The following is a 24,686-nucleotide window of genomic DNA, read 5'->3' as shown; positions in this document are numbered from 1 at the left end:
AACCTTTGCGGCTGTCAGCTTGAAGCTCTCAATGAAATACCACAGCACTGTGCTAGTTCATTCAGTCTGTCAGTAAGCCTGACCGTGTCTCCCATTCGCAGTGTTCTGTGAATGAGAAAACTACAAGTCCCAGCAACCTTTGCAGCTGTCAGCTTGTAGTTCTCAATAAAATACAACAGTGCTGTGCTAGTTCATTCCAGCCTTCCTGTCAGTAAGTATCCCCGTACCAGGAAGCTGATACACTGACAGGCCTGCAGGAGACCTGCATGGCATCAGCGATCTGCTGATGCTTTACAGGCTCCCAAAACAAAAAAATAATAAAATGCACATTTTTTTACCTGCAAAAAAAATGTGCATTCATTATATTTTGCAGAAGGGTGAACTTTTCCTTTAAGTCCCTGCCCCCAGGATTTGCAAAGTGGCTTAGGAAGGGAGAACTTACCCGCCCGTCAGGGACAGCACTAGGGGTAGGGGAAAGGTTCCAGAAGAGTCGGGTAAGAACAGGGCCTACGTTCACACTTCTGCAAGCTCCCTCTTGGATTGGACTGGCCATGCCGCACCCCACCTCCCCCACAGGCTCGGGCCTATACCACAGACCCTCCGCTGCATTGACTGAGTTCCTGGCCGGGTGTTTCTCCCGTCGGGCTGTTGTATCTGATCTGCAGGTTCTTCAATACATTGGTTTCTGCATCCCAGGCCTCGGTGTCATTCCTGCCACGACACCACGCTACATCTAACCCACATGTGTGTGAACCTGACATGTTTTATATGGTCAGCAAACACATATCACATTGCTGCAGTGTATTGACATAAGAGTCACTTGTCCTCTGTACAGAACATAAAACACGCACAATACACGGCCTATACTTACCCAAGGTGATAAACGAGTTTATATTTAACCAGCCTGAGATTGTGGAGGAGAACTCTGCTACCTCTACTACCCTCCATACTACACAAGAGGGCTGGAAGCTGCTATGGGAAGGGCTGTGCTCCCCTTTAATGTCTGACATTTGCACTCATTAACATACAGTACCGGGTGATGAGCGGGACCTGCGGCTTTATACAAAAACTCCTGACACCCCCCCTCCCCCCCAGTCTCAGAGGTCAAAGGAAAAAATAATCAATATAGATGTATTGCCAACTTTAAAGAGGACCCTCACTTAAAGGTTCTGCCCCTTCTGCTAACAAATGTGGAAGATGGTTCCTTTCCATGACAGGTACCCTGCTCCCACTTCCCCAAAATTCTTGCCTAGGAGAAAATTAAAAGTACAAAGTTTTTTCTTTTTTGTAAAATAATAAACATGTTATGTCATACTTACCTGCTCTGTGCAACGGTATTGCACAGAGAGGCCCAGATTCTCCGCCTCCTCTGGGGTTGCCACACAAGCGATTTTGGCTCCTCCTCTTCTGCGTGCGCAATCAAGGCAATCCACTTCTGATGGGTGCTTGCCCCCCAAGTAGGCCTGTGCACGTCCATAGACACACAGTGTAGTTTGGTCCCGCCCAGGGGCGGACTGACAACTCATGGGGCCCCCGGGCAATAGGAAATCATGGGGCCCCTGTGTCCTCGCCCACACTCAAACCACTCCCAAAAAAAGCCTATGAAAGGTACCAGGGGCATCTCATGGGGCCCCCTACTGACCCCGGGCCCTTGGGCAGCGCCTGAGTGCCTAAATGGTCAGTCCGCCCCTGGTCCCGCCCCCTCCTCACAGGATTTGATTGACAGCAGCAGAAGCCGATGAGTAAAGAGAGAGGAGAGAGCTGCAGACCGACAGCATTGGATCGAGAAAGGGTCGATACAGAGGCTGAGATATTGTTTACTGTAATGCAGGGAATGTACTAAGGTAAAAAAAAATGTCTTACCTTTATAATCACTTTAAGTTAGCAGTTGCATAGGGACAGGTGACCAGCATAGGGATGGTGGGAACCCCTCATAATGGGCACAGCGGGTGTACAGACCCGGAAATGCAGCACAGGGATGGTGGGAACCCCTCATAATGGGCACAGCGGGTGTACAGACCCGGGAACTCAGCACAGGGATGGTGGGGACCCCTCATAATGGGCCTGTCAGGTGTACAGACTGAGGAACTTGGCACAGGGATGGTGGCAACCCCTCATAATGGGCCTGTCAGGTGTACAGACCGAGGAACTTGGCACAGGGATGGTGGAACGTAAACAAAAACCTAAGCAGTGACCCTCTGTAAAGAGACATTTTCCTGCAATCAGAAGCCTGACCGGGTGGTAGTGTCACTCTTGCAGCAGGCAGCCGGCATTCCCACTCCTCCACCTAGGGGGCGCTCTGTCTGTACAGCAGACACCAAACCACTACAACTGGGTAATCTTGCAAGGACTGAGTTTTATCACATTTTCCTGTCGATTATTCTCCAACTTACCTTCCCGACAATAGGCAGCTCTACGGAGCCCCACGTGTCTGCACCCCAGTGCACCAATCCCGAGGCGAAGTCGGCTGTGACAATCCCTGCAACTAAAACAGAGGAAAGGAATCAGGGCGGAGGCCAGCGAAGGGTTAATATACAGAGCGAGTCTCAGGAAACATCTGCAGAAATTGCATTTCACGTGGTTATTAGATTACACAAGCCAATAGACCGGCGGCCGGCTCCAAAATGGGGGAAAACATTATTAACCCTCCATGTTCCAGCGCAGGAACTCCCAGCAACGTCAGATAAAAACTATCCCAGAAAACAGAAACCTTGCTATATAGAGAGATATATATATATGTGTGTCAGGTATAGGTTATACCCCCCCCCCCGTATTCAGTGGTAATATACTGTATATATATATATATATATATATATATATATATATGTGTGTCAGGTATAGGTTATTACCCCCCCCCCGTATTCAGTGGTAATATACTGTATATATATATATATATGTGTGTCCGGTATAGGTTATACCCCCCCCCCCGTATTCAGTGGTAATATACTGTATATATATATATATATGTGTCAGGTATAGGTTATACCCCCCCCCCCCGTATTCAGTGGTAATATACTGTATATATATATATATATGTGTGTGTCAGGTATAGGTTATACCCCCCCCCGTATTCAGTGGTAATATACTGTATATATATATATATATGTGTCAGGTATAGGTTATACCCCCCCCCCCGTATTCAGTGGTAATATACTGTATATATATATATATATATATATATATATATATATATATGTGTGTCAGGTATAGGTTATTACCCCCCCCCCGTATTCAGTGGTAATATACTGTATATATATATATATATGTGTGTCCGGTATAGGTTATACCCCCCCCCCGTATTCAGTGGTAATATACTGTATATATATATATATATGTGTCAGGTATAGGTTATACCCCCCCCCCCGTATTCAGTGGTAATATACTGTATATATATATATATGTGTCAGGTATAGGTTATACCCCCCCCCGTATTCAGTGGTAATATACTGTGTGTATATATACATCACATTCAGGCGGCAGTACCGCCGGCCGAACACGACCTATTCAAGTGAATGGGGTTGGGGTTCAGCGAGGCGTGATTTTAGGGGTTAAAACAGGCGGTCTTTATCCCACCTCCTCCCCGCATGTCAAACACCCTCTGAAAAGCGATCTGCTGTGGATCTCCCTTTAGAGGGCTTACCCAAGTGTAAACGAGCCCTTAGAGCGTACATTTCCTTTAAAGCGACATAAGAAAATGCTGGTAAAAGCACAGAAAAATCAGATATTGTAAATGCTTACTTGCAGAGTTTTTCCTTTCAAAAAGCGATTTTTTTTTATTGACGGTCAATGTGCTCCTGGCTGGGGAGCGGACACTCCCGGAAAGTGCTTTCATGTCTACACAACGGAGGATTTACAGATCGATCAATCCTGACAACACATTGGATGCACACGGCCGCTTTGGGCGGTACCCAGGAGCCACACACACAGCCCGGTACCCAGGAGCCACACACACACACAGCCCGGTACCCAGGAGCCACACACACACACACAGCCCGGTACCCAGGAGCCACACACACACAGCCCGGTACCCAGGAGCCACACACACACAGCCCGGTACCCAGGAGCCACACACACACAGCCCGGTACCCAGGAGCCACACACACACAGCCCGGTACCCAGGAGCCACACACACACAGCCCGGTACCCAGGAGCCACACACACACACACACAGCCCGGTACCCAGGAGCCACACACACACACACACACAGCCCGGTACCCAGGAGCCACACACACACACACACAGCCCGGTACCCAGGAGCCACACACACACACAGCCCGGTACCCAGGAGCCACACACACACACACACAGCCCGGTACCCAGGAGCCACACACACACACACACAGCCCGGTACCCAGGAGCCACACACACACAGCCCGGTACCCAGGAGCCACACACACACACAGCCCGGTACCCAGGAGCCACACACACACACACACACAGCCCGGAACCCAGGAGCCACACACACACACACACACACACACACACACACAGCCCGGAACCCAGGAGCCACACACACACACCCCGGTACCCAGGAGCCACACACACACACAGCCCGGTACCCAGGAGCCACACACACACACACAGCCCGGTACCCAGGAGCCACACACACACACACAGCCCGGTACCCAGGAGCCACACACACACACACAGCCCGGTACCCAGGAGCCACACACACACACACAGCCTGGTACCCAGGAGCCACACACACACACAGCCTGGTACCCAGGAGCCACACACACACACAGCCCAGTACCCAGGAGCCACACACACAGCCCCTCACCCAGAACCACACAGCCCCTCACTCGGAACCACACAGCCCCTCACCCAGAACCACACAGCCCGGTATCAAGGACCTCACAGTCTGATACACAGAAGAGATCTGAGCCTGGCTGACCAGGTGACCTGCAATGCACTGTGGTACAGACAGAGGCACCTCTCTGGGAGAAGACCTGGGAATGAACACATTATCATTTATGAGTTTATTGCCCTTCTTCACACCCGGCTATCACAGGCTATAACCTTTTATCAGTCACTGTTCAAACATGGCAGACCTGACTTATCATGGGAAGAGATAGAGGCCTTCCTCTGTTTACTCACTAACTAGGGCAGAGGACAGCCTGGTCCCCATACACGGTTGTCTTCATTCACCCCAGAGGACTTCTATAGGGTAGCGTGGGTTGTCGGGGCCCAGGACAAGGAAACCTTTTTGGTACAGATAAGTCGTGTTTTTCCTGTCCTGAGTTTGGCTTGCAGTTTCATCGGATCGGATTGTATTTGATACGATTTTGCTGCAGTTTCTCTCACACATGTATAGGGATGGCCATAGACACGGATGACGGCTGACATTCCCACATGTACAGGGATGGCCATAGACACGGATGACGGCTGACATTCCCACATGTACAGGGATGGCCATAGACACTGATGACGGCTGACATTCCCACATGTATAAGGATGGCCATAGACACCGATGACGGCTGACATTCCCACATGTATAAGGATGGCCATAGACGCCGATGACGGCTGACATTCCCACATGTATAAGGATGGCCATAGACGCCGATGACGGCTGACATTCCCACATGTATAAGGATGGCCATAGACGCCGATGACGGCTGACATTCCCACATGTATAAGGATGGCCATAGACGCCGATGACGGCTGACATTCCCACATGTACAGGGATGGCCATAGACGCCGATGACGGCTGACATTCCCACATGTACAGGGATGGCCATAGACGCCGATGACGGCTGACATTCCCACATGTACAGGGATGGCCATAGACACTGATGACGGCTGACATTCCCACATGTATAAGGATGGCCATAGACGCCGATGACGGCTGACATTCCCATATGTACACATGTATAGGGATGGCCATAGACACCGATGACGGCTGACATTCCCATATGTACACATGTATAGGGATGGCCATAGACACCGATGACGGCTGACATTCCCATATGTACACATGTATAGGGATGGCCATAGACACCGATGACGGCTGACATTCCCATATGTACACATGTATAGGGATGGCCATAGACACCGATGACGGCTGACATTCCCACATGTACACATGTATAGGGATGGCCATAGACACGGATGACGGCTGACATTCCCACATGTACACAGGTATAGGGATGGCCATAGACACGGATGACGGCTGACATTCCCACATGTACACATGTATAGGGATGGCCATAGACACTGATGACGGCTGACATTCCCACATGTACACATGTATAGGGATGACCATAGACACTGATGACAGCTGACATTCCCACATGTACAGGGATGGCCATAGACACGGATGACGGCTGACATTCCCACATGTACAGGGATGGCCATAGACACTGATGACGGCTGACATTCCCACATGTATAAGGATGGCCATAGACGCCGATGACGGCTGACATTCCCATATGTACACATGTATAGGGATGACCATAGACACGGATGACGGCTGACATTCCCACATGTACACATGTATAGGGATGGCCATAGACACCGATGACGGCTGACATTCCCATATGTACACATGTATAGGGATGGCCATAGACACCGATGACGGCTGACATTCCCATATGTACACATGTATAGGGATGGCCATAGACACGGATGACGGCTGACATTCCCATATGTACACATGTATAGGGATGGCCATAGACACGGATGACGGCTGACATTCCCATATGTACACATGTATAGGGATGGCCATAGACACCGATGACGGCTGACATTCCCATATGTACACATGTATAGGGATGACCATAGACACTGATGACGGCTGACATTCCCACATGTACACATGTATAGGGATGGCCATAGACACTGATGACGGCTGACATTCCCACATGTACACAGGTATAGGGATGGCCATAGACACTGATGACGGCTGACATTCCCATATGTACACAGGTATAGGGATGGCCATAGACACTGATGACGGCTGACATTCCCACATGTACACAGGTATAGGTCTGGCTTCCGCCCCCTACACTCCACCGAAACCGCCTTACTCAAACTCTCCAACGACCTTCTAACCGCCAAAGCTAATGGCCACTATTCAGTGCTCCTACTCCTTGACCTCTCTGCGGCCTTCGACACAGTTGACCACCCCCTCCTCCTCAAAATACTACACTCCCTCGGCCTCAGAGATTCTGCTCTCTCCTGGCTCTCATCCTACCTGTCACAACGCTCTTTCAGCGTTACCTATAATGCTACCACCTCCCCCTCACTCCCCCTCTCTGTTGGGGTCCCTCAAGGCTCTGTCCTTGGGCCCCTTCTCTTCTCCATCTACACCTCCTCCCTTGGCAAACTCATACACTCTCACGGCTTCAACTACCACCTCTATGCCGACGACACACAAATCTATCTCTCAACCCCCCACCTCACCCCTTCGGTCTCTGCCCAAATCACACACCTACTGAGCGACATATCAGATTGGATGTCGCTCCACTTCCTTAAACTGAATCTCTCCAAAACCGAGCTCCTTGTCTTCCCCCCAGCCCGAACCCCACCCCCCATTGACTTCTACATCACATCCAACAACGCCAATATCAAACCCGCTCTGCAGGCCAGAGTACTTGGTGTCATTCTGGACTCCAACCTATCCTTCCAGCCCCAAGTCCAATCTTTAACAAACTCGTGCAGACTCCACCTCCGCAACATCGCCAAAATCCGCACGTTCCTAACCCCAGAAACCACTAAACAGCTCATCCACTCCCTCATCATATCACGACTCGACTACTGCAACTCCCTCCTCACTGGCCTGCCTCGCCGCTGGCTATCCCCGCTTCAGTCGATCCTGAATACGGCTGCCAGACTCATTCACCTTTCCAACCGCTCCATTTCCGCCACCCCCCTCTGCCAATCCCTCCACTGGCTTCCGATTGCGCAACGGATCAAATTTAAAATCCTAACACTGACGTACAAAGCTGTCCACCATACTGCCCCGAACTACATCACTGACCTAATATCCAAGTACCGCCCAACACGCACACTCCGCTCCTCACAAGACCTCCTTCTCTCTAGTTCCCTGGTCTCCTCCTCCCATGCCCGCCTCCAGGACTTCTCCAGGGTGTCACCCATCCTCTGGAACTCCCTGCCCCAACCCATCAGATTATCACCTACTCTCCTCTCCTTTAGGCGCACCCTGAAAACCCATCTCTTCAGGGAAGCCTACCTCACCCCCTGCTAACTTGCTGACCTCCTCCACTCTTCCTACCACTCCATCCCCCACAGCTATCTCCTCCTGTACCACTATCCCATCCCTTCTAGATTGTAAGCTCGAAAGAGCAGGGCCCTCGATCCCCTCATGTTTTGCATTGTATTGGTATTGTTCTGTCACATGTTCTGTCCCCCTTTGTAATGTACAGCGCTGAGTGAACTATTGGCGCTTTATAAATACTGTATAATAATAATAATAATAGGGATGGCCATAGACACTGATGACGGCTGACATTCCCATATGTACACATGTATAGGGATGGCCATAGACACGGATGACGGCTGACATTCCCACATGTACACAGGTATAGGGATGGCCATAGACACTGATGACGGCTGACATTCCCATATGTACACATGTATAGGGATGGCCATAGACACTGATGACGGCTGACATTCCCATATGTACACATGTATAGGGATGACCATAGACACTGATGACGGCTGACATTCCCACATGTACACATGTATAGGGATGACCATAGACACTGATGACGGCTGACATTCCCACATGTACACAGGTATAGGGATGGCCATGAATGAATGTGACATTTACATTACAACTTCACCAGCAAAAGTATCAATATCTATATACAGTATTATTGATATCAACATCCCTCCCGTTATATTGTAAAGCGCTGAGCAAACTGTTGGTGCCATATATATCCTGTATAATAATATAATAATAATAGTCCTCCCTAAAAAAACAACATAAAAACTAGACAAGAATAATAAAAATAAAACGATGGCAGCCACCAAACCTAAAGACTGGTAAATGTAAAAGATTTTGTTCTTGGATTTAGATACGCTTCAACTTCTGTGAAAACATAAGAAAAAAGGAGCAGAGAAATCGCTCAGGGAGTGTTATAAATGAGCAAAACTTTAGGGGGAAAAAAAAAAAAAATGGAGGCTTTAATCTGACAGCAATAAATATAAATAAATACATAAGGGATGTCTATGAACACCTAGAGCGCCCGTCTTCCAGATTAACAGGAAGCATTCACTGGATGCATCTGCCTTTACGGACATCCAGCCAATCCGACCGCCAACGCTGACAAGTGTGATGCTCATTAAATTTGCATTGGCTCAGCTGAACAAGCCGTCTCACCATCTACACTTACTGCCGTCCCTCCCCAGATAACGATGTACACGGCGTGACCGAAATCAGAGCCCAGAGTACCTGTGGCCCCAACATCCGACACCTTCCTTCTAAGCACCGTGCTCGGACCCTAAAGACGTATAGGCCCGCTATAGGGAAAGACATTGTATTGTGGAGAATATAAGGCCAGTGACTGTAGAGATGGGATTCTCGGTACGCAATAACTGACTAAAAAGTGTTTCCAGTGTTGGGCCCTTAAAAATTAACTCCTTTAGGCATTAAAAACATAAATACAGATCCAGACTTGCGTGTCTAAATGCCTGTATTCACTTCCCCGATGAAACTGTATTGAAATGTCAAGTAAATCTCTTTTTGGACCCTTAACCTCTGCAAACCGGCCGAATGCAAATGTGCGGCCTCACAGCATGTGGGCATAGGCGCCGAGCGGACACACATTTGCGTTCTATTACAAAAAAAACATATGTGCTGAGAGCGCGCACCCTGCACGCTCCCAGCACACATGTCCGGTACTCATGGAAAGGTCCCAATCTCCTCTTTCGATCGGGACCTTTCCCGATCATGTGACAGCCCTGACGGCGTGTCACAGCGGTCACATGACCCTAAACCCCGCCCTGCCTCCCGGCTTCTGAATCCCTTAAAGGGCCGGTAGGCGCCGGCGCCAAGGGGTTAATTTCCTGCTTCTCCCCAATAAGTGCCCAATTAGTGGACGTCACTACCATTGATCTCACACACAGCATAGATGCCACAATCCCGTTCACAAAGTTGGCAAAGGGGGGCGTGTCAGCTAGTGCGGCCCTATCCCCAGCCTCCCCCGATTCCTAGATTGGTTGTTAGGACCCAGATGAACCCTGCCACTCAGCGACTATGGCTGTCAGGATGCAGGCAGCCCCTGCTGTTTAGTATGATTGGTTGTCAGGATGCAGGCAGCGCATGCAGTTTAGTGTGCTTGGTTGTCAGGATGCAGGCAGCGCATGCCGTTTAGTATGATTGGTTGTCAGGATGCGGGCAGCGTATGCCGTTTAGTATGATTGGTTGTCAGGATGCAGGCAGCGCATGCGGTTTAGTGTGCTTGGTTGTTAGGATGCGGGCAGCGCATGCGGTTTAGTATGATTGGTTGTCAGGATGCAGGCAGCGCATGCTGTTTAGTATGATTGGTTGTCAGGATGCGGGCAGCGCATGCCGTTTAGTGTGCTTGGTTGTTAGGATGCAGGCAGCGCATGCCGTTTAGTATGATTGGTTGTCAGGATGCAGGCAGCGCATGCGGTTTAGTGTGCTTGGTTGTTAGGATGCGGGCAGCGCATGCTGTTTAGTATGATTGGTTGTCAGGATGCGGGCAGCGCATGCTGTTTAGTATGATTGGTTGTCAGGATGCGGGCAGCGCATGCGGTTTAGTGTGCTTGGTTGTCAGGATGCGGGCAGCGCATGCTGTTTAGTATGATTAGTTGTCAGGATGCAGGCAGCGCATGCCGTTTAGTATGATTGGTTGTCAGGATGCAGGCAGCGCATGCTGTTTAGTGTGCTTGGTTGTTAGGGTGCAGGAAGCGCATGCTGTTTAATATGATTGGTTGTCAGGATGTAGGCAGCCCCTGCTGTTTAGTATGATTGGTTTTTAGGACGCGGGCAGCCCCTGCTGTTTAGTGTGCTTGGTTGTTAGGATGCAGGCACTGCATGCTGTTTATTGTGCTTGGCTGTTAGGATGCGGGCAGCGCATGCTGTTTAGTATGATTGGTTGTCAGGATGCAGGAAGCTTCTGTTTAGTATGATTGGTTGTCAGGATGCAGGAAGCTTCTGTTTAGTATGATTGGTTGTCAGGGTGCAGGCGGCCCCCTGCCACATAACTTTCTTTGTTGCTAGGTCACAGATGGCAAGGCTGCACACTGGTACTAGTCGTCACGGTGCAGGCTGCCTGCTTTCTTAAACGAATACAAAGACCCAGCAACAGCGCCGGTGTCAGAACCTAGTTCAAGAGACAAGCGCTGTCAGTTATAGTTAATTAAATATTCATTTATTCAATTATCTAGATAGATGTACGGTCAGAAAGCGGTGGGGGAGGAGGGCTAACAACAGACACAAGCTAGAAGGACGGGACTTTTTTGCCTTGAGGAAAGGATAAAAATATAGTGAGGAGATTTCTTTAAATTTGTTTGTCACTTACTTGAAGTCCATTTAGGACTACCCTGTCCAGGAGGTGACAACGCTGCAATGCCAAAAGGAGAAAAAGAAGTGTTGTCACCTTTTTACAGGAAGTGGAACAATTACAGATATACTGCCACAGTCAAAAGATAAAAAAAAATGCAGGGAATAAGAAAAACAAACACTGCCGAGGAAATGCAACTGACAGACCGCATCCCATTTGTCATTTTTATTTGGCCCAGAGGTCTACTTTAGCTTTTGGTCGGATTGGCTCCTTCCTGAGATTAATGGAGTCTGTCACTCTGTTTATTTAACATCCTCAAAACAAGTAAAATGTGTTTAGCTTCCCCCTCCAGGTTATCACAGATATCTGTGACCACAAGTCCGGAGGCCAAGCGGAATAGGAAGCACAGCCGAAGCTTGCTGAGAACATTCGCAGGGTAACCGCAGAGCTTTCAGGGCGGCGTTGTGTTATTGGCTATGACAATACATCGCTGAAACAGAAATTCCTGACTCAGCACGGTCCTGGGCTCTGAGAGCAAAAAAAGTCAGGAGATCATCCCACGGACTCAGGAAAGACAAGAGCAAGGCCGCTAAACACAGCAACCAATCAGAAGTAAAGACAAGAGAAAGACCTTCACTCACAGGAACCAATCAGAAGACAAGAGAAAGGCCTTCACTCACAGCAACCAATCAGAAGTAAAGACAAGGGAAAGACCTTCACTCACAGCAACCAATCAGAAGTAAAGACAAGGGAAAGACCTTCACTCACAGCAACCAATCAGAAGTAAAGACAAGAGAAAGACCTTCACTCACAGCAACCAATCAGAAGTAAAGACAAGAGAAAGACCTTCACTCACAGCAACCAATCAGAAGTAAAGACAAGAGAAAGACCTTCACTCACAGCAACCAGTCAGAAGACAAGAGAAAGGTCTTCACTCACAGCAACCAATCAGAAGTAAAGACAAGGGAAAGACCTTCACTCACAGCAACCAGTCAGAAGACAAGAGAAAGGTCTTCACTCACAGCAACCAATCAGAAGTAAAGACAAGGGAAAGACCTTCACTCACAGCAACCAATCAGAAGTAAAGACAAGGGAAAGACCTTCACTCACAGCAACCAATCAGAAATAAAGACAAGGGAAAGACCTTCACTCACAGCAACCAATCAGAAGTAAAGACAAGAGAAAGACCTTCACTCACAGCAACCAGTCAGAAGACAAGAGAAAGACCTTCACTGACAGCAACCAATCAGAAGACAAGGGAAAGGCCTTCACTCACACCAACCAATCAGAAGACAAGGGAAAGGCCTTCACTCACACCAACCAATCAGAAGACAAGGGAAAGGCCTTCAGTCACACCAACCAATCAGAAGACAAGGGAAAGGCCTTCACTCACACCAACCAATCAGAAGACAAGGGAAAGGCCTTCAGTCACAGCAACCAATCAGCCATTGAACCTCACTTTGCTTGTAGGGGATTGCAATAGGCGCCATCTTGCTGGGTGTTGGGAGAAGCTCTCCTTTGCATCTGGTGGTCACGCATTTCTCCCAACCGGACGCACCTTCCCCAGCAGAACCTTCGGCTGCCATGCGGCTCAGGCCTCCATACTCTCCTGCCCCTCATCAGTTGCCTCGGTGTGGCGCTCTATTGGAGTCCAGTTCTGTGGGCTTATCATAGGGTTTGCTGCCTGTCTGCCTACCAGTCCTGCCTCTGGGATTCCCATGTTGTCATCCTCTGCCTTGGATTTTTCTTTTGGATTTCCGCCAGGCATGACCTCGGACTGTTTACTGGATTACATTTGCCTGCTGCCCACCAAACCTTTGGAAATGGTCTCTGAACTGGGCTAGCAGCTACTGCCTTCCCAGACCACCACCATCTTCTGGTGGCACAGAGGCCCTTTTAGCGGCCACCACGACCCTGGCCTGACCAGCCTAAACAACAGGTCCCCTTTCCTGTTATCTTTGCTCAGTCGCCTGCCGCCGGGCCTGGAACTACAGCACTGCGTACTAAGACCTGCAAGCAACAAAGTGCCCTTAGGACTGCTTGTCTAAAGGCAGGGGTCTCCAAACTGTGGCCCAAACGGGATATGGCCCTTTGCTTGCCTTTAGACAACCCTTGGTTCACTGTACCTTCCACTGATACAAGCCACTATTCCTCCCACTGACACCAACGACGGGGCACTATTCCTCCCACTGACACCAACAACGGGGCACTATTCCTCCCACTGACACCAACGACGGGGCACTATTCCTCCCACTGACACCAACAACGGGGCACTATTCCTCCCACTGACACCAACGACGGGGCACTATTCCTCCCACTGACACCAATGATGGGGCACTATTCCTCCCACTGATACCAATGATGGGGCACTATTCCTCCCACTGATACCAATGATGGGGCATTATTCCTCCCACTGACACCAATGATGGGACACTATTCCTCCCACTGATACCAATGATGGGGCACTATTCCTCCCACTGACACCAATGATGGGACACTATTCCTCCCACTGACACCAATGATGGGGCACTATTCCTCCCACTGACACCAATGTTGGGGCACTATTCCTCCCACTGATACCAATGATGGAGCACTATTCCTCTCACTGATACCAATGATGGGGCCCTATTCCTCCCACTGACACCAACAATGGGGCACTATTCATTCCAGAGACACCAATAAGGGGCACTATTCCTCCCACTGACACCAACGATGGGGCACTATTCATTCTACAGACACCAATAAGGGGCACTATTCCTCCCACTGATACCAATAAGGAGCACTATTCCTCCCACTGATACCAATGATGGGGCACTATTCCTCCCACTGATACCAATGTTGGGGCACTATTCCTCCCACTGACACCAACGATGGGGCACTATTCCTCCCACTGATACCAATAAGGGGCACTATTCCTCCCTCTGACACCAGTGATGGGGCAGTATTCCTCCCACTGACACCAACAATGAGGCACTATTCATCCCACTGACACCAACGTTGAGGCATTATTCATCCCACTGACCCCAACGTTGAGGCATTATTCATTCCACTGATACCAGTATGGGGCACTAGTCCTTCCACTGACACCAGCGGTGGGGCACTAGTCCTTCCACTGACACCAACGGTGGGGCACTAGTCCTTCCATCGACACCAACGGTGACGCTCTATTCCTTCCACTGACACCAACAATGGGGCACTATTCCTTCCACTGACACCAACAATGGGGCATGGTTTACTCCCACGGAAGCAAGGATAGTGTCTACTTCCGCTGGCCCCCTAAAGTCTGAAGGAAAGTAAAATGGCCTTTTGTTTAGGAAGTTTGGAGAGCCCTGTCTGAGGAGAACAGACAGAGGCAACTGAAGACAGAAGAAAACTCTCGCCAGCTCCAGTTCCATCCAGACCTAGGCATCAGGCTGAGAGTCACACGGATAGATCCGGGATGTACTGCTTTCTGGACCCCTGGGCTGACAACGATAATTGCTTTGTGTGCAGTGCGTATTGCACTGGAAGGAGTCATGGCGGCAAAGCCAAAACCGGGAGAAACGGGCACACCATGCGCTGGTGCAGCGTCCTGTGACACCCCCCCAAGTTACAAGACCCCGCCTGCGCAGATCAGATGCAAGGGGGGGACTGGCAGAATCACCAGGCACTGCACAGCGAATAAAGAAAGAAAAGAAAGGGCAGGGTGGTCCTAATCACCGGAGTGATTCCGGGTCACCGAAATCCAAATGCTGACACAGCTACACATCTGTTCCAGCAGCCGACCTTTGTGCCCTTCAGTGGAAGAGGCGCACCACACCATGAAGATGGCCGGCGCGGTGCACAACGACGTGCGGGAACAGAGCATTGGGTGCGCTCCGCCGCCTGCAGCTCATACTACATACAGGGAGACCGTGCCAGCTCATCGGGGAAACGTGTTAATGTTTGATTCACATTACTCCTCACCAGGGACTTGTGTTGCCAGCCAATTAATTCCATCTGTTTATGGAGGGGGGAATGGGAATTCCGACTGCCGGCTGCGTATTTCACTGCGCGTATTCTACCCTCACCCACGAGTCCAACCCGCGTTACCGGGTGAGGATTCCCAAAAGCCTGAAGTGACTCAAAACTGAACTCCAGGCTGGAACTAATGCCGTGCTATGGGCCCCTGCCGTGGGCCCCTGTAATGCCCCTGCCGTGGGCCCCTGTAATGCCCCTGCCGTGGGCCCCTGTCCTTCCTGCACTGCAAGGGTTAAAGTGGTTGTAAGCACTGCCATATCCCCAGTGAAGCTAGAAGATATAAAACAAATCCTCTTACATAAGTTGTACCTGTTTATCTGCCTTCTTCTCTTCATCTGTACAAGTCCAGAAGGGGGAGGGAGGAGAGGAGAGGGAGGGGAGGAATGCACCCCCCTCCACAGAGCACACAGGAACAGAGCTGAGGCTGTCATTCACAGGCTGTCTGCTTAAAACGCAAAACACATCAAAGACGCACTCCATGCTTTTCTTCAGCATTTCCATTGAAGTCTATGGAACCAAAAACTCAACTTTTTGTGATCAGCGAAATCCCTGACCCTGTGCACCTGGGTAAGGGCTCCTTTCCACTAGCTGTTGGGGGGGGGGCAGTAAAACCCACAGTTAAGCTGTGCATATTTCCCCCCCCCCCAATCACTACCCCCTTTAGCTGCAGAGGCGGCGGCCAGGGGAGCGCTGCGAGTGCACACAGGCCAGGGGAGCGCTGCGAGTGCACACAGGCCAGGGGAGCGCTGCGAGTGCACACAGGCCAGGGGAGCGCTGCGAGTGCACACAGGCCAGGGGAGCGCTGCGAGTGCACACAGGCCAGGGGAGCGCTGCGAGTGCACACAGGCCAGGGGAGCGCTGCGAGTGCACACAGGCCAGGGGAGCGCTGCGAGTGCACACAGGCCAGGGGAGCGCTGCGAGTGCACACAGGCCAGGGGAGCGCTGCGAGTGCACACAGGCCAGGGAAGCGCTGCGAGTGCACACAGGCCAGGGCCACGATGACCACAGCAGGAATTAGACCTCCTGTTGCTTTAGGTGGGCTTGGCACCCTTTAAAAGTGAACAGAGCACCCCAGCAACAGTGTGCAATGCCTTGGATGTGGTGCGACAATGCGGGGATCAAGGGGTTAAAGCCTTGGTGATAAGCCTCCTCGCTGCCTGTCAAATGCTCTCTAAAGAGTGATCCAAATGTGGACCGCTCTTCAGAGGACAGAGCTTGTGTGAATGAGGCATGTGACCACGTTCCTAGCCCAGACATGTTCTGGTCTGGAAAGCCGGTGGCCCCCAGGAAACAAGACCCCAACTTCCTCTCCAGAATCCCGCTCCCGTACCTGGCAGGGGGAGGCATGAGAGCCATGAATCTGCTATGGCCAGTAGGGGGCGTATTTTCTTCCTCCTCTCTGTCCGGGGGCAGATTTGGGTGGGAGGAAGCGACTGATTCCTTGTAGGATCCCTGTGACCGCTCTCTCCACCCGTGACACACATTCTGTCCAGGAAACTTCCTCCAGCTAATCAGAGCGACACTCGTGAGACGTGAAACGCGATCCGGCAGCCATGGGACACCGAAAGCCAAACACCCCGCCAGAGACACCCGAGATATTAATTATTAACGCAAGGCACAGATCCACAGCAAACATGCTCGGCACCCTGCGAGTGTTACAAGCCAGAGATAAGAGCGTGCCAATACTAGGCAGGACGGCCATTGTGTGGGATGTTATTACGGAGTCTCCACCTATCACAGACCTGGGGCCCCGAGTTCCTGCGGCGGCGGTCAGATCCAATGCACTGCCTACTTCTAGAGGTTGTGAGCCCCACACATGAAATAGAGAACATTGAAGGATCCTTCATTGAAGGAATACAGAGTGTCCTCCAAACGGGGCTGAGCGAGCGACCTGCATTCAGAAAGCAGCAGGACAGCCAATCAGTACAGTACACGGTGCACACTGATGCGGTACAGAATTTGCAGCATTTTCTGTGTTAATTCCACACCGCATCACAAATCGCACCCCGTTCATGCGAACCGCTGCGGGTGTGTATGTTAAGCTGACAACCCACCCCCCCAAAAATCGGTCCGCAAAACGCAGTGCGATGTGCAGTACCAGATCACATAGGTGTGAATTACCAGCGTTTTCTGTGTGAATTCCGCACTGCATCAGAATTGCACCCCGTTCATGCGAACCGCTGCGGGTGTGTAACAAAACCCCGAAATCAGTCCGCAAAACGTGGTGCGATGTGCAGAATCGGATCACATAAGTGTGAATACCCAGGCGATCCGATTCTAGTGCGGACCAAGAAAAGGGTCCTGTACCTTTTTGGTGGGGGTGTGATTTCAGCCATACCAAATGTACAACTCCAATCGCACCGCACACAAATCGCATGCAATTTGTACAGGAATGCAGTGGGGTTTCTGTTCGAATCACATGTGATGTACCGCACTGCATGTATGTGAACCCGGCCAGCTAGCGGAGAGGACCAGTGGTGCCCAATACCATCATTGTCAGCTTACACAGGTCTGGTATTTATACTGCCACATATGGCAAGGAGAAAATAAAAAACCGTACAGGTAAAAGAAGGAAAGAGAAAAAAAAGTTTTTTTAAAAAATGAAAAGAAAAAAAAAAATTATTATATATATATATATATATATATATACACACACACATATATATATATACATACATATATACACACACACACATATATACATATACATATATACACACTATATAGCCAAAAGTATTGTCCCCGCCCTCTGAATCATGTGATTCAGGTGTTCCAATCCCCTCCCAATCATGTGATTCAGGTGTTCCAATCCCCTCCCAATCATGTGATTCAGGTGTTCCAATCCCCTCCCAATCATGTGATTCAGGTGTTCCAATCCCCTCCCAATCATGTGATTCAGGTGTTCCAATCCCCTCCCAATCATGTGATTCAGGTGTTCCAATCCCCTTCCAATCATGTGATTCAGGTGTTCCAATCCCCCTCCAATCATGTGATTCAGGTGTTCCAATCCCCTTCCAATCATGTGATTCAGGTGTTCCAATCCCCTCCCAATCATGTGATTCAGGTGTTCCAATCCCCTCCATATCATGTGATTCAGGTGTTCCAATCCCCTCCATATCATGTGATTCAGGTGTTCCAATCCCCTCCATATCATGTGATTCAGGTGTTCCAATCCCCTCCATATCATGTGATTCAGGTGTTCCAATCCCCTCCATATCATGTGATTCAGGTGTTCCAATCCCCTCCATATCATGTGATTCAGGTGTTCCAATCCCCTCCATATCATGTGATTCAGGTGTTCCAATCCCCTCCATATCATGTGATTCCGGTGTTCCAATCCCCACCATGGACACAGGTGTATACAATCAAGCCCCTAGGCATGCAGACTGCTTCTACAAACATTGGTGAAAGAATGGGTCGCTCTCAGGAGCTCAGTGACTCCAAGCGTGGTCCCGTGATAGGTGGCCACCTGGGCAATAAGTCCATCCGTGACATTTCCTGGCTACTAAATATTCCACGCTCAACTGTTAGTGGGATTATAACAAAGTGGAAGTAACTGTGAACAACAGCCACTCAGCCACCAAGTGGTAGGCCACGTCACATGACAGGGCGGGGTCAGCGCATGCTGAAGCGCACAGTGCGCAGAAGTCACCAACTGTCTGCAGAGTCAATAGCTAAAGACCTCCAAACTTGGTGTGGCCTTCAGATGAGCCCAACAACAGTGCGTAGAGAGCTTCATGGAATGGGTTTCCATGGCCGAGCAGCTGCATCCAAGCCTTCCATCACCAAGTGCAATGCAAAGCGTCGGATGCCGTGGTGTAAAGCACGCTGCCACTGGACTCTAGAACAGTGGAGGCATGTTCTCTGGAGGGACCAATCACGGTTCTCTGTCTGGCAATTCGATAGACGTGTCGGGGTTTGGCGGTTGCCAGGAGAACGGTACTTGCCTGACTGCATTGTGCCAAGTGTAAAGTTTGGTGGAGGGGGGATTATGGTGTGGGGTTGTCTTTCAGGGGTTGGGCTTGGCCCCCTAGTTCCATTGAAAGGAACTCTTAAGGTGGTATTTTGGACAATTTCATGCTCCCAACTTTGTGGGAAGAGTTTGGGGATGGCCCCTTCCTGTTCCAACATGACTGCCCACCAGTACACAAAGCCCATAAAGACATGGAGCCAGTTTGGGGTGGAGGAACTTGACTGTCCTGCACAGAGTCCTGACCTCAACCCCATAGAACATCTTTGGGATGAATTAGAGTGGAGACTGCGAGCCAGGCCTCCTCCCCCGACATCAGTGCCTGACCTGACAAATGTGCTTCTGGAAGAATGGTCCAACCTTCCCATAGACACCCTCCTAAACCTTGTGGACGGCCTTCCCAGAAGAGTTGGAGCTGTTATAGCTGCAAAGGGCGGGGCCAGCTCAATATTGAACCCTACGGACTAAGACTGGGGGGCCATTAAATGTCATGTGTGTGGAAAGGGCGGGGTCAACTCAATATTGAACCCTACGGACTAAGACTGGGGGGCCATTAAAGGTCATGTGTGTGGAAAGGGCGGGGCCAACTCAATATTGAACCCTACAGACTAAGACTGGGGGGCCATTAAAGGTCATGTGCGTGGGAAGAGCGGGGCCCAATACTTGGGGCAATACAGTGTACATACATGGTCCAAGCTGGGTCATCACAACTCTGGATATACTGCCACACCTGGAATTCAGCTTTCAGATCTCAAGGTCACTATTGGAGGACAAATATCCTAGAAATGGCTAAGAGGTAACAAAGGATAATAAAAGTGAAGAGTAAACAATGGTTTCTGACAGACCGCACTTTACCAATACAAATGTTGTCTGTTAGGGCTGACACCAGCTTTACATTTATGAACACAAGCATTTCCTGAACACCCGCCGACACCCAGCCTCGCCCCACACACACACATGGTCACGCAGTAACCGTCACTGTTGTCACAACCTCAGTTGTCAGGTTGCCTAGCAGCAAAGCGTCCACACATGACATATAACGGGCAATGCAAGGAAACACGTAGCTCTGTCCTCAGACACCCGGCGGACCGGTGTCACTGAATCTGCTCTCTGAACTGATCTCTATTGATGTCTATGCCAAGGACTGCCATGATTTCCAGTCACTGTAGAAGAGATTTGTACTTTTCTATTTTCACCTTCTCTTCTCTCTGTGCTGCTGATCCCCTGCAGCCGCTGCCACTCTGCCTGATCCCCTGCAGCCGCTGCCACTCTGCCTGATCCCCTGCAGCCGCTGCCACTCTGCCTGATCCCCTGCAGCCGCTGCCACTCTGCCTGATCCCCTGCAGCCGCTGCCACTCTGCCTGATCCCCTGCAGCCGCTGCCACTCTGCCTGATCCCCTGCAGCCGCTGCCACTCTGCCTGATCCCCTGCCACTCTGACTGATCCGCTGCCACTCTGACTGATCCCCTGCAGCCGCTGCCACTCTGCCTGATCCCCTGCAGCCGCTGCCACTCTGCCTGATCCCCTGCCACTCTGACTGATCCGCTGCCACTCTGACTGATCCGCTGCAGCCGCTGCCACTCTGACTGATCCCCTGCAGCCGCTGCCACTCTGGCTGATCCCCTGCAGCCGCTGCCACTCTGACTGATCCCCTGCAGCCGCTGCCACTCTGACTGATCCCCTGCAGCCGCTGCCACTCTGACTGATCCCCTGCAGCCGCTGCCACTCTGACTGATCCCCTGCAGCCGCTGCCACTCTGACTGATCCCCTGCAGCCGCTGCCACTCTGACTGATCCCCTGCAGCCGCTGCCACTCTGACTGCTCTCCGGTGATGGCTGCATGGAATATCTCAGAACAGGCTTCCACATGGTGACAGTGTTTACTATGTAATCTGTGTTGGCGTGGCCGCTTGTAGCTTCCATGTAATAGGGTGACAACACAGATACACAGCATAGTCACCCTACGGTCATGTGACCCCCTGAGTCAGTGAACAGCAGCTGCAGGGGAGAAGAGAGAGCGAGAGAGCGCTTTAAAATTGCTGACAATTCACCACAATATAAATTATACAAAAATTCTAGTACTGATAGTGGGAACCCCTCATAATGGGCACAACAGGTGTACAGACCCAGGAACTCAGCATAGGGATGGTGGGAACCCCTCATAATGGGCACAGCAGGCATACAGACCTCAAAACTAAGCCCAGGGATGGTAGGAGCTTCAAATAATTGTCATAACAGGTATGCAGACCCGGGAACTCCGTATAAGAATGTCACCAATAATGTTCCCAGTTATGTGCATGGGAACAGCCATACTTATTATATATACAAAGCAGTTAAAAAACAAAAAAACAAAAGCCAGAGTAACTGCACTATGTCATTAAGAGCGCCCTCTAATGACCAAACTATATATCTAAAAACACACAAATATGGAAGAGCAAGTATGTAAAAATTCAAACATCACATCAGAGATTCCTTTACAGCAAATATTGGAATACCTCAATGTACATTTTCTCATTTTCTTTTTATAACAGGGTGAGCAGAGATCACAAACAACATTCTAGGTGGGACTTATGAGATCAGGTAACCCACATATGGACATCCAGTGCCAGGATAAAAAAAAAAAGAAAAGAAGGTCCTCTGACACCCAAGGCAAAGATGCCAAAAACGTGACCCTACACAAAACATCTTTATTGATAAATTGAAGAAAAAAAAAAAAAAAAAAGATAAAAAAAAAAAAAAGACAAAAAAATAAAAAAATCACCAAAAACGACAAAAAACAAAAAATGACACAAAAAAAACAAAAAACAAAAACAAAACCCCCCAAAAAACAAAACAAAAATGACAACAAAAAAAACAAAGAAAAACAAAACAAAAAAAAAAAAAACCCCAAAAACAAAACAACAAAAAAAACGACAAAAAAAACAAAAACAAACAAACAGTTGTCACACTGACAGCCTGGCCAGATTACACTGGGAGATCCGCTCTTCCTTTGTTATCAACATGACTCCGCTGTCTGTGTGACGGCTGTCTTCCATGATAAGAAGCGGGGACAGCCTTCACACAGCCAGCCGGGCCCCTTTGAGGGACCGATCTCCGGTGTACACAAACAGTAGGGCCGACCTGTCTGATGGATCCTGCAGAGCGGAGGACAGGTCCAGGGAGAAGAAGCAGAAGACTCCCCAGCTATGCCCTCACCACCACAGTAGGATGCCTATCCCCTGCCTCTGGGTCGGCCTGGCTCTGTGGACACCCCACACTGAGCTGGACTCCTCATCACACACAAGCAGACGCTCCCACTTACCAATGCTGAGTACAATGCTGGCCGTGTGCTCGAAGCTGAAATAGCGGATTATGTTGCAGAAATTAAAGGACATCAAAAGGAAGCAAAGCATGACGGAGATCCATTCTTGTAACCGCTTCCCTGCAAGAAAGGAGAAGAAATCACGGGTCAGACTACAAAACACTCAATAGATCATCACAATAAAGATAACAGTGCGGCAGTATAAACAGACGGCACAATATCTGGCAGATGTTTAGCTCGAATGAAACGGACAATCTGAAGAAAAAGGGACAAGGGAGAGGCAGCAACTAACCAGAGCCAAACCATCATTACATTTAATGACACCTAAAGCAGAACTCCGGGATAAGTAAATATTGTGCAAATACAAGAGCCATGTGTATTCTTCCTTGGATCCGTGTATTCCTTCCAGATCTGTGCAGTCATCCAGGGTGAGACTTCCTGTAATAAAGACCACTCACTGCTGCTCTCTCTCCTTGTGCAGGGGTACTGGTCCTGTCTCCGCCCCCTCCTGTAGTGGGTGGAGCCCTCCCACAGTTCTGCTCCCTCCTTGTGCAGAGTGACTGGTCTGGTCTCCGCCCCCTCCTGTAGTTGACTGCAGGCAACTTGTAGTGGGTGGAGCCTGCTGGGGTCCCCCCACAGTTCTGCTCTCTCTTCTTGTGCAGGGTGACTGGTCTCCACCCTCTCCTGTAGTGGGTGGAGCCTGCTGGGGCCCTCCCACAGTTCTGCTCCCTGCTTGTGCAGGGTGACTGGTCTGGTCTCTGCCCCCTCCTGTAGTTTTCTGCAGGCAGCCTGTAGTGGGTGGAGCCTGCTGGGGCCCTCCCAGAGTTCTGCTCTCTCTCCTTGTGCAGGGTGACTGGTCTCTGCTCCCTCCTGTACTGGGTGGAGCCTGCTGGGGCCCTCCCACAGTTCTGCTCTCTCTCCTTGTGCAGGGTGACTGATCTCGGCCCCCTTCTGTAGTGGGTGGAGCCTGCTGGGCCCCTCCCACAGTTCTGCTCTCTCTCCTTGTGCAGGGTGACTGGTCTCGGCCCCCTTCTGTAGTGGGTGGAGCCTGCTGGGGCCCTCCCACAGTTCTGCTCACTCTCCTCGTGCAGGGTGACTGGTCTGGTCTCTGCCCCTCCTGTAGTAGGTGGAGCCTGTTCTGGCCCTCCCAGAGTTCTGCTCTCTCTCCTTGTGCAGGGTGACTGGTCTCGGCCCCCTTCTGTAGTGGGTGGAGCCTGCTGGGGCCCTCTCACAGTTCTGGTCCCTACTTGTGCAGGGTGACTGGTCTGGTTTCCGCCCCCCTTCTGTAGTAGGCGGAGCCTGCTGGACCCCTCCCACAGCTCTGCTCTCCACACAAGGGGGGGGGGGGAGGGGGGGAGAGGGAGGGGAGAGGGGGAGAGGGAGGGGGGAGAGAGAATAAAAAGAAGAAACGAGAAAGTAGAGAGAAAAGAGTAATAATAATAAATATAATACACACAAGAGAACAATTATATATATATGGAGAGTGTATATATGAGATTTTTTCTTTAAGAGAACATGGAGCCAACATGCACGCGCAGCACGGAGGACAGTTTCTATCCCCCCCCCCCCCCCCTACAGAAAGAGGAACTTTTTGGACTTGTTGGTGTTCTCCTGATGCCGGGACAGGAAACCTATAAATGGTTTGGATTTTATTTCTGCCTTCCTTTAAGTACGATGTAGGCGGCCATTGCCGACTTCTTCTCCTAACAGCGATGTATTAGACTTCGCAGAGCACAGAGCAGAATACGAATCCTGGGAGCAGAATACGAATCCTGGGAGCAGAATACGAATCCTGGGAGCAGAATACGAATCCTGGGAGCAGAATACGAATCCTGGGAGCAGAATACGAGTCCTGGGATCAGGGTGGTGCAGCTTCGCACTGGCACAGGGATAGCCCTCGCTGCTGAGTCTGGGAACAGATCGC

At 50.3% G+C, this 24,686-nt stretch overlaps 1 protein-coding gene across 1 annotated transcript in view; it reads right to left on the bottom strand.

Moving 5' to 3' along the window:
* The window catches only part of PEDS1 (plasmanylethanolamine desaturase 1), a 31,133-nt gene extending 8,213 nt beyond the window's left edge, over positions 1-22,920 (bottom strand). The window contains exons 1-2 of the mRNA XM_089667142.1: positions 22,763-22,920; positions 2,394-2,485 (exon numbers count right to left, since the gene is read on the bottom strand). Coding sequence (XP_089523268.1) covers positions 2,394-2,485; positions 22,763-22,853 — 183 coding nt within the window. The 5' untranslated portion in view covers positions 22,854-22,920. The remainder of the gene's footprint in view (positions 1-2,393; positions 2,486-22,762) is intronic.
* Between the last annotated feature and the right edge of the window lie 1,766 nt (positions 22,921-24,686).

Source organism: Staurois parvus, unplaced genomic scaffold, assembly GCF_062004578.1.
Source record: "Staurois parvus isolate SC_StPar_1 unplaced genomic scaffold, SC_StPar_1.0 ptg003055l, whole genome shotgun sequence".
Lineage (NCBI taxonomy): Eukaryota > Metazoa > Chordata > Amphibia > Anura > Ranidae > Staurois > Staurois parvus.
This window is presented reverse-complemented; position numbering and strand designations above follow the sequence as displayed.